This window comes from Schistocerca serialis, chromosome 3 (genome assembly GCF_023864345.2).
Source record: "Schistocerca serialis cubense isolate TAMUIC-IGC-003099 chromosome 3, iqSchSeri2.2, whole genome shotgun sequence".
Classification (NCBI taxonomy): domain Eukaryota; kingdom Metazoa; phylum Arthropoda; class Insecta; order Orthoptera; family Acrididae; genus Schistocerca; species Schistocerca serialis.
The window spans coordinates 878,625,295-878,636,186 of NC_064640.1; the positions used below are offsets into that span (position 1 = coordinate 878,625,295).

General features: G+C 43.7%; 1 protein-coding gene across 1 annotated transcript in view; it reads right to left on the reverse strand.

Moving 5' to 3' along the window:
* Positions 1–6,378, reverse strand: part of LOC126471294 (uncharacterized) — a 427,804-nt gene extending 421,426 nt beyond the window's left edge. The window contains exon 1 of the mRNA XM_050099413.1: positions 6,283–6,378. Coding sequence (XP_049955370.1) covers positions 6,283–6,378 — 96 coding nt within the window. The remainder of the gene's footprint in view (positions 1–6,282) is intronic.
* Between the last annotated feature and the right edge of the window lie 4,514 nt (positions 6,379–10,892).

Below are 10,892 nucleotides of genomic sequence, written 5' to 3' on the forward strand. Positions count from 1 at the left end.
GTCGTTTCTAAGATATTTCGTGTTGGCTTTCTTCTCGGGATCACCGTCCGACCTTTTTTTAATGATTTTCCTGACATTTAGAAACCATAGGTGACTGGTATTGTCACACATTCACCTTAAATTGCTGATAGGAGGGGGGATCTTTGACTACGTCAGGCAATCGTGCCGCCGAAATGTCAGAAAAATCATTAAACACTGGCCGAACATCCCAAGACGAAAGTCAACAGGCAAATACACAGTCGTCCAAAAAGTTAAGAGATGATTTGATTTTTGACTTTGTAACGGGACATCTTCCTCTAGCATTACTTTTCCTCAACAGTAGCTGTCGATACCTTTATTATTTTCGAATTTTGAACAGGTCAGTGTTATCTCAGTTGCTTTTCTGAAAACTGTCACATAATTTTATACACAGTGTGTCATACTTCAAGCTAAAATTTACGAAATGGAATTACTTTATAAAATATTTTAGTTCCGATGTTATAATCTGTCAGTGCTAGTTCTGAATGTACAGTTAAAATTATTTTTCTTAGGAACGTTTGAAATTACGAAATATTTGCACACTTAAAATTTCTGTTATTAATAACGCAATCCTGTACTGTTTACTATGTTTATTTCTGGAGTCATTTATGAAATAGTAATCGAAATTAATAATGTAACGGAAGCTAGTAGGAATTCATTTGTTAAGAAAAATTGTAAACCCTTTGAAATATTGTCATTTCCGAGTGGTACGCTTGCCTCTGATATGATCGGATGTATTTTTGTATAATATGTGCGAACAATGTAATTTCAGCTTCCTTAATGTGAAAAATCAAAATACTGTATGATATACTAAACTGTGAGAAAATCAGTGGAAAATATATTTACGTAAAGAAAAATCCTGCAACAACTATCTTCCAATTTATTTAGTTCAAACCAGCCGTGAGGGCCTGATGTTAAGATTTACAGCTACAAGAATCAGACCCCTAGATAAGAAGATCTGAAGCGATCTCAGCAAGACAAGTTAAGTAAACCTGAAAGGGTATTGTAATCTTCGCTCCTCTCAAATCATCGTAAAAGACTTTCCTTATTAGTTACTTGGACTGGGCATAGTTTAATGTGGACAACAGATGGAAGAAGGATGGCGGGCGGAGACTGCAGTTTATAAACGACATCAGCGCTGAACAACGGTAGCAGCTTGAACTAATAACTGTAAACAACAAATGCGCAGCCGACCAGTCAGCTTTGAGCAGGCAGAGGCAGTGGACATGCGACCGTAGCGTCTCATCGTTGTTGTCTCACAAATAGCAATCTGTAGATCAAGTGTTCAAGACATTCTCCAGCACGTTTTGAAGAAGAGAAAAGTGTGTGCCAAATTTGTCCATCACACCTCCACTCACGAACAAAAACGAAGAGGCGTTGACGTCTGCCGCGATTTGATTGAAATGCAAAGCGTGGTAAGCACTTCTCTCGAAACAATTCATCACAGGAGACGAGACATGGTGTTATCGATGCAGATCTAGCACAAAGCGAGGAAGTGCATACATTCATGAAACTTCCTGGCAGGTTAAAACTCTGTGATGGACCAAGACTCGAACTCGGGACCTTTGCCTTTTGCGGACAAGTTCTCTACCATCTGAGCTACCCAAAAGCACGACTCACGCCCCGTCCTCACAGCTTTACTTCCGCCAGTACCAGGAAGTTTCATATCAGAGCACACTCCGCTGCAGAGTGAAAATCTCATTCTGCATACATTCATATCCAGGGTCAACGCTTTGACGACATAACAAACATTCTAGACAATGTGACGCGTGAAATGAACAACATCGGTTGTACTAACGTTCTGAGCTTTGTAATTGAGTGGGGTGGGACTGTGAACCAAAGCCTGAAGCATGAAAACCACCTTCTTAACCTTTATATAAGAATATACAGCCTACAGTTGCAGGTTAACTTCATCGTCGACTAGTCACACGACGAGGCCCATACAACGGGCTTAAAGTGAATCTGCTACAGCTTGTTTAATGAAGTGACAAAACCTTACGGTTATGCATCAAGTTTTATAAAGTTGACTTAAGACACGGCCTGTTTTAGGCAAACATTTAAATAATATTTTATGTTCTAAAGAAGACGTTATTACTAACGTTGAAAACTAGGTTAACGGTAAAGTTAACCTGCAGCTGTAGGCTGTATATTCTTATATAAACAATATCAGTTGCTGTCACTGCATAAAAATGTTAAAAATTTCTTAACCTTTCCCCCCTTTTTTATATTAAACCAATCTCGAAACTTTTTGAGCTAACGAGGAAGGTCAACAAGTGGCCACGAGAAACTCAACTATTTTGAGATATTTGAGAAGGTGGAGCGAGACTAATTGTGGTCACATGGGATAAGTTTCTTTTCTTGCGCGTAGTGTGCAGCGCGTAGCACGAAGCTCGTATTACGCGTACTCCGGCACACACTCGTATTAAGGGGGGTAGGACGTCAAACGGGCCGACTTGGAGCAGGGAAGGCACCACAGGACATTTTAATTTCCACTGTCTATACTTTTACAAATAAATTCATAAAACTTTAACAACATGACCGGGAAGGATTCAGGATTCAAAAATGGTTCAAATGGCTCTGAGCACTATGGGACTTAACACCCGAGGTCATCAGTCCCCTAGAACTTAGAACTACTTAAACCTAACTAACCTAAGGACATCACACACATCTATGCCCGAGGCAGGATTCGAAACTGCGACCGTAGCGGTAGCGCGGTTCCACCCTGAAGCGCCTAGAACCGCTCGGCCTTCGGGATTCATACTCATAGCAGTGGAAGCTCAAAAACGTAACAAAACACACTTTTTTTACATGTGAAATTTCATCATTTTTTCACTTACTACTGGCTGCATTTGTTGCTATAGGTACGTCGGCCGGTGTGGTCGTGCGGTTCTAGGCGCTTCAGTCTGGAACCGCGTGACCGCTACGGTCGCAGTTTCGAATCCTGCCTCTGGCATGGATGTGTGTGATGTTCTTAGGTTAGTTAGGTTTAAGTAGTTCTAAGTTCTAGGGGACTGATGACCACAGATGTTAAGTCCCATAGTGCTCAGAGCCATTCGAACCATTTTTGTTGCTATAGGTACACTTTTCTTCCTAAGTAAGAGAGATTCTTCGATGACTGTTGCACAGCATACAAACCACAGTTACAAGTGTATGAAACTGTAGAAGTTATTTAATTTATGAAAAAATGAATGAACTGTTACATTTTAAAGTTCATGTTTAGAAAAAATTCAGGTTTTATAGTTAATTATCTCAATTTTTTCCACAGTTTTGTAATAGATTTGGAAAATTCTAGAGCTTCATACACCTGTAACTACTGTTTGTATGCTATGAATAATTCACCGAAGAATCGCTCTTACCTAGGAAGAAAAGTGCACCTATAGCAACAAATGCAGCGAGTAATACGTGAAAAAATGATGAAATTTCACATGTAAAAAAAGGTATTTTGCTACGTTTTTGAACTTCCACTGCGATGAGTGTGAGTCCTCAATCCTTCCTGGTCACGGTGACAAAGTTTTATGAATTTATTTGTAAAAGTATAGACAGTAGAACTTAAAATGTCCTGTGGTGATTCTCCTGCTCCAAGTCGGCCCGTTTGACGTCCTAACCCCCTTAATGCTCGGTTTACACTAGCAAGTTATTGCAGCAATTTACTTGCGCGGAGGAACTTGCCGTGCGATTTGCAAGTGTAAACATATCGCCAAGTCGACTTGCGACTGTAGCAATTTGTTGCGGAAGTGACTTGCTGCACGTTTTCCGCTTCCAGTGTGAACACCACGCAAGAAGTATCTGCAAGTAACTTGCAGCTTTTAGGATTTATTTCTATTTCCTGCAAGTAGGAATCGCAAGTCATATTTAACATTTTACTTAATGTGGTGATTTAATTTTATGCAACCATCTTACGTATTACATGCAAACAAATATCAGAAATGGAGGAGAAACGGGAATGGATGAAGCAGGATACAGAACATTTTATTGAAGCCGTGGAGAGCTACCCCGAAATACGGAACGTGCATAACCGAGACTTTAAGGATAGAGTGAAGAAGATGAGCGCATTAAATGAAATCTCGTCGATATTCGACACATCTATAAAATAAGTACATAGAAAGTAGCATAACTTTAAGACACAACCCCTTTGCCACCTGCATCCACTCGCTTGTTGTTTTAGGAGTCTAGAAAAAGACGATGTGTAACTATTACATGTTCTATTTACTTAGCTTGTCACTTTCCATTTTATGAGCATTAGAAAAAAAAACATTTTTATAAGCATATCATTCTGTAAAATGCAGTTTATTTCAATAAAAATTTAATTTCATTGTTGTGTTTTCACATAGCTTCAAATAATTTTCCCTTTTCGAGACGTTAAAAAAGGCTCTACATTCATCGGGTACGATCAGAGAAATCATGCTGACGGGAATATGAAACAAGTACATTAGGGACTCCTACAAAGAAAAGATTTCAAAATTCAAACTTTTTTTGGTTGTATGTTTCACATAAATAAATGAAATGCCTATTTTATTCGTAGCTCACCGGTAGCTATAAATCATAGTGTGACTAGCAAACGTTCCTTTGGTGAAATAGCAGTACCGAAGTTTGTGTCTCGTTTTGATATGACGGGCGCTATTAACATCAACAAATACTGAGGATCGTTTGAGGACATTCTGCAAAAGTTTTCAAAAGTATCCGTGCTCTCGATACTAAGTTCTTGCAAAAGGTTATTACAGGCACCATTTTGCGATCTTCTCATTATCTACTCTCTAACCCAAATACTTCTCTTTTTCACGTTTTGCATTACAATTACAAGAGCTGGAGCACATCTCACCCGCCTACTTGTCATTTTACACTTCGGCTGACACTCGTAGTGGTACTGAAAGCATATGTAAACACTATCAGCAAGTTGTTGACGCAAGTTTCTTGCCAAAGAACTTGCGGAAGAATCTTGCTTAAAGCCCGTCTGACACGGAGCAAGGTTCGCCGCAAGTTTGCGAGATGGCGTGCATGCCTGCCGGCTTGCAGGGAAAGGAGCCGGCTATCTTCCATGCCGAAGCTCTCCCACGGTGCAAGATCGGCAGCTAGTTGTGTTGTGATCGGCTGCATGTTGTATCGAAAGAAGATGGCTGCTTCAGGTACAGATTTTCAGAGCAAACTGACGTTATTAGCTGTTTTGGTTCTAAACGATGCAGAAATGCATGCTAATGAGAGAAGAAGAAAGAAAGAATTGACGAAAAACTGGATTAAGAGGAGAAACGCTGGAACAGGTGTGCTCTCCATGCTTCATAAAGAGTTGAGGTTAGTTCGCATAACACCTACTTTTGTTTGAAAAGTATCACAATTTCATTACTGTTTGATTTTATAAATATACCAATAATGACTGTTATATACGACTTTATTTTATAGGATAGAAGTTCGTACATCCTTTGCAAATATTATAAAAATGGTTCAAATGGCTCTGAGCACTATGGGACTCAACTGCTGAGGTCATTAGTCCCCTAGAACTTAGAACTAGTTAAACCTAACTAACCTAAGGACATCACAAACATCCATGCCCGAGGCAGGATTCGAACCTGCGACCGTAGCGGTCTTGCGGTTCCAGACTGCAGCGCCTTTAACCGCACGGCCACTTCGGCCGGCTGCAAATATTATAGGAATGGATGTATTGGTATATGCAACTCCTTCGAGTGTCTCTGCACGCAAGTGTTTATTATAATAGTTTGCGCTTTTCACGACGTACAGCCACTGTTCTTCCCTGTAAGTACATATCAATGCTTCAATCGCTTCCTTGGACCACTGCGGTGCCATTATTCAATAAGTGTAAGAACTTCCTACCGCACCTCACAACAGCAGAAAAGCGACTATCAACAAAGGCTTCCCGCTCAAGCTTTCCGCGTCTGACGTCACAAACGAAACGCCTCACGATTGGCCAACGCACGTAGCAGGCAGGGAACCTTGCAAGAAAAATAGCACCGGACCTGTCCTGAAAATCTTACAAGGTTGCCAGCAAGGTAGCCCGCTAGCAGACGACGGAGCCCGCAAGGTAGCCGCCGCGCGAGCCAGCAAGGAAACTTACAGCGAATCTTGCTCCGTGTGAGACGGGCTTAATTCTTGCGCTGCTGTGTAAACACAGCTGCAAGCGGCTAGCAATAACTTGCAGCAATAATTCTGCAAGCGACTTGCTAGTGTAAACCCAGCTTAAGGCAAGTCAACTCGAGCAGAGCCCGAGTCCGGCTGCTGGAACCCCGACCGCTTCAGTGCGAGTGCGGGACTGACCTTCTCGGTGGCGTGCCCGGCGACGCCGGCAGCGGCCAGCGCTAGGACGAGCACAGCGGCTGCAGCAGGAGGCACACGGCGAGCGGCGGGCGCCATCGTCACACTGAGCCAGCCGCGCCGCGCCGCGCTTTCTCCGCGCTGGCCGCATCGCCTCCCCGCCAGCACCAGCATCCGCGCAGGGGTGCACCTCACCACCGCCCCACCCCACCCCACATCCCACAACACGCCCACGCATCGCCGCGCGCCACAGCGTCCCGCAGCTGCACGTATCGGAACACTTCCCGCCGATATCACTCGCCGGCCGTTTCTATCCTAGCAGTGGCAGTACTTGTACTAAACGGTATGTCATTATTACACCGATACTAGACAAACGGTTATTATACAGTTTAAGACAAAAAAAATCCTTACAATGGTGAGCCAAAAAGTTATAATTATTGACAGCACGAGACTGAATGCGGCCTGGTGGTGTTGCGGGCACGTGACGTAAAAGCAGCAGAGACGAAAGGGGGATATCTTATTCACAATTAGCTGAGTTACATCTACATCTACATTTATACTCCGCAAGCCACCCAACTGTGTGTGGCGGAGGGCACTTTACGTGCCACTGTCATTGCCTCCCTTTCCTGTTCCAGTCGCGTATGGTTCGCAGGAAGAATGACTGCCGGAAAGCCTCCGTGAGCGCTCGAATCTCTCTAATTTTACATTCGTGATCTCCTCGGGAGGTATAAGTAAGGGGAAGCTATATATTCGATACCTCATCCAGAAACGCACCCTCTCGAAACCTGGACAGCAAGCTACACCGCGATGCAGAGCGCCTCTCTTGCAGAGTCTGCCACTTGAGTCTGCTAAACATCTCCGTAGCGCTATCACGCTTACCAAATAAACCTGTGACGATACGCGCCGCTCTTCTTTGGATCTTCTCTATCTCCTCTGTCAACCCGACCTGGTACGTATCCCACACTGATGAGCAATACTCAAGTATACGTCGAACGAGTGTTTTGTAAGCCACCTCCTGTATCGATGGATTACATTTTCTAAGGACTCTCCCAATGAATATCAACCTGGCACCCACCTTACCAACATTTAATTTTATATGATCATTCCACTTAAAATCGTTCCGTACGCATACTCCCAGATATTTTACAGAAGTAACTGCTACCAGTGTTTGTTCCGCTATCATATAATCATACAATAAAGGATCCTTCTTTTTATGTATTCGCAATAGATTACATTTGTCTATTTAAGGGTCAGTTTCCACTCCCTGCACCAAGTGCCTATCCGCTGCAGATCCTCCTGCATTTCGCTGTAATTTTCTAATGCTGTAACTTCTCTGTATTCTACAGCATCATCTGCGAAAAACCTCATGGAACTTCCGACACTATCTACTAGGTCTTTTATATATATTGTCAAAAGCAATGGTCCCGTAACACTCCCCTATGGCACGCCAGAGGTTACTTTTACGTCTGTAGACGTCTCTCCATTGATAACAACATGCTGTGTTCTGTTTGCTAAAAACTCTTCAATCGAGCCACACAGCTGGTCTGATATTCCGTAGGCTCTCACTTTGTTTATCAGTCGACAGTGCGGAACTGTATCGAACGCCTTCCGGAAGTCAAGGAAAATGGCATCTACCTGGGAGCCTGAACAAATAAAGGGAGTTGGGTCTCACACGATCGCTCTTTCCGGAATCCGTGTTGATTCCTACAGCGTTGATTCTGGGTTTCCAGAAACAACATGATACGAGAGCAAGAAACATGTTCTAAAATTCTGCAAAAGATCGACGTCAGAGATATAGGCCTATAGTTTTGCATATCTCCTCGACGACCCTTCTTGAAAGCTAGAACTACCTGTACTCTTTTCCAATCATTTCGAAATTTCCGTTCCTCTAAAGACTTGCGGTACACGGCTGTTAGAAGGGGGTCAAGTTCTTTCGCGCACTCTGTGGAGAATCGAATTGATATCCCGTAAGGCCCAGTGGACTTTTCTCTGTTGAGTGATTTCAGTTGCATTTCTTTTCGTAGGACACTTATTTCAATGTCCGCCTGGGTATGTACGCTGAAGCGCCAACTGATATAGGCATGCGTATTCAAATGCAGAGATATGTAAACAGGCAGAATACGGCGCTGCGGTCGGCAACGCCTATACAGGGTGTTACAAAAAGATACGGCCAAACTTTCAGGAAACATTCCTCACACACAAATAAAGAAAACATGTTATGTGGACATGTGTCCGGAAACGTTTAATTTTCATGTTAGAGCTCATTTTAGTTTCGTCAATATGTACTGTACTTCCTCGATTTACCGCCAGTTCGCCCAATTGAAGGAAGGTAATGTTGACTTCGGTGCTTGTGTTGACATGCGACTCATTGCTCTACAGTACTAGCATCAAGCACATCAGTACGTAGCATCAACAGGTTAGTGTTCATCACGAACGTGGTTTTGCAGTCAGTGCAATGTTTACAAATGCGGAGTTGGCAAATGCCCATTTGATGTATGGATTAGCACGTGGCAATAGCCGTGGCGCGGTACGTTTGTATCGAGACAGATTTCCAGAACGAAGATATCCCGACAGGAAGACGTTCGAAGTAATTGATCGGCGTCTTAGGGAGCACGGAACATTCCAGCCTACGACTCGCGACTGGGGAAGACCTAGGACGACGAGGACACCTGCAATGGACGAGGCAATTCTTCGTGCAGTTGACGATAACCCTAATGTCAGCGTCAGAGAAGTTGCTGCTGTACAAGGTAACGTTGACCACGTCACTGTATGGAGAGTGCTACGGGAGAACCAGTTGTTTCGGTACCATGTACAGCGTGTGCAGGCACTATCAGCAGCTGATTGGCCTCCACGGGTACACTTCTGCGAATGGTTCATCCAACAATGTGTCAATACTCATCTCAGTGCAAATGTTCTCTTTACGGATGAGGCTTCATTCCAACGTGATCAAATTGTAAATTTTCACAATCAACATGTGTGGGCTGACGAGAATCCGCACGCAATTGTGCAATCACGTCATCAACACAGATTTTCTGTGAACGTTTGGGCAGGCATTGTTGGTGATGTCTTGATTGGGCCCCATGTTCTTCCACCTACGCTCAATGGAGCACGTTATCATGATTTCATACGGGATACTCTACCTGTGCTGCTAGAACATGTGCCTTTACAAGTACGACACAACATGTGGTTCATGCACGATGGAGCTCCTGCACATTTCAGTCGAAGTGTTCGTACGCTTCTCAACAACAGATTCGGTGACTGATGGATTGGTATAGGCGGACCAATTCCATGGCCTCCACGCTCTCCTGACCTCAACCCTCTTGACTTTCATTTATGGGGGCATTTGAAAGCTCTCGTCTACGCAACCCCGGTACCAAATGTAGAGACTCTTCGTGCTCGTATTGTGGACGACTGTGATACAATACGCCATTCTCCAGGGCTGCATCAGCGCATCAGGGATTCCATGCGACCGAGGGTGGATGCATGTATCCTCGCTAGCGGAGGACATTTTGAACATTTCCTGTAACAAAGTGTTTTAAGTCACGCTGGTACGTTCTGTTGCTGCGTGTTTCCATTCCATGATAAATGTGATTTGAAAAGAAGTAATAAAATGAGCTCTAACATGGAAAGTAAGCGTTTCCGGACACATGTCTACATAACATATGGAGACATCATGAATCATGATCCCTGCATGTCAGCAGGGGACTGTTCAAGCCGGTGGAGGCTCTGTAATGGTGTGGGGCTTGTGCAGTTGGTGGGACATGGACCCCTGACACGTCTAGGTACGACTCTGACAGGTGACACGTACGTAAGCATCCTGCCTGATCACCTACATCCATTCATGTCCATTGTGCATCCCGACGGAATTGGGTTGTTCCAGCAGGAAAATGCGACACCTCACACGTCCAAAATAGAGATGGGCAAAGTCGTTCATCCTTGGGAACTAGTTCACTAGTGATCGCTCTTTTTTGGGAACCGTTCATTTTTACTCATTTGACCTTTCATTGTGCTTGATATATGGTTCTTATGAAAAATTAAAAATTAGTAGACTGAAGATGGAAGGGGCCATGAGGGGGCACTTGCCTCGCACATGGAGTACAGAGTTTTTATTCATAACTGAATTCACATACACTTGTAATTGTCGTGATTCTACAAAACTTCTCGTTTAGTCAACTGTAGCGTTTGTGGCTGATCGCACTGAAACAATATAAGGTGGCGCACGAAAAACTGGTCCCGAGCACAGACTGCTTGCCAATTACGGACGATTTGTTGACCGCTACTAGCAGAATAGATAAACATGTAATAATTAGGCAGTGAAGAAATAACAAATAAGCTAATGCTACCAAACAATAGATTACGATTGGTAAGCGGCAATGAGCAGTCTAGTACTCGGGGCCGATTTTTCAAAAAATGGTTCAAATGGCTCTAAGCACTATGGGACTTAACATCTGAAGTCATCAATCCCCTAGACTTACAACTACTTAAACCTAAGTAACCTAAGAACATCACACACATCCATGCCCGAGGCAGGATTCGAACCTGCGACCGTAGCAGCCGCGCGCTTCCGGACTGAAGCGCTTAGAACCGCTCGACCACAGCGGCCGGCTGTTGGT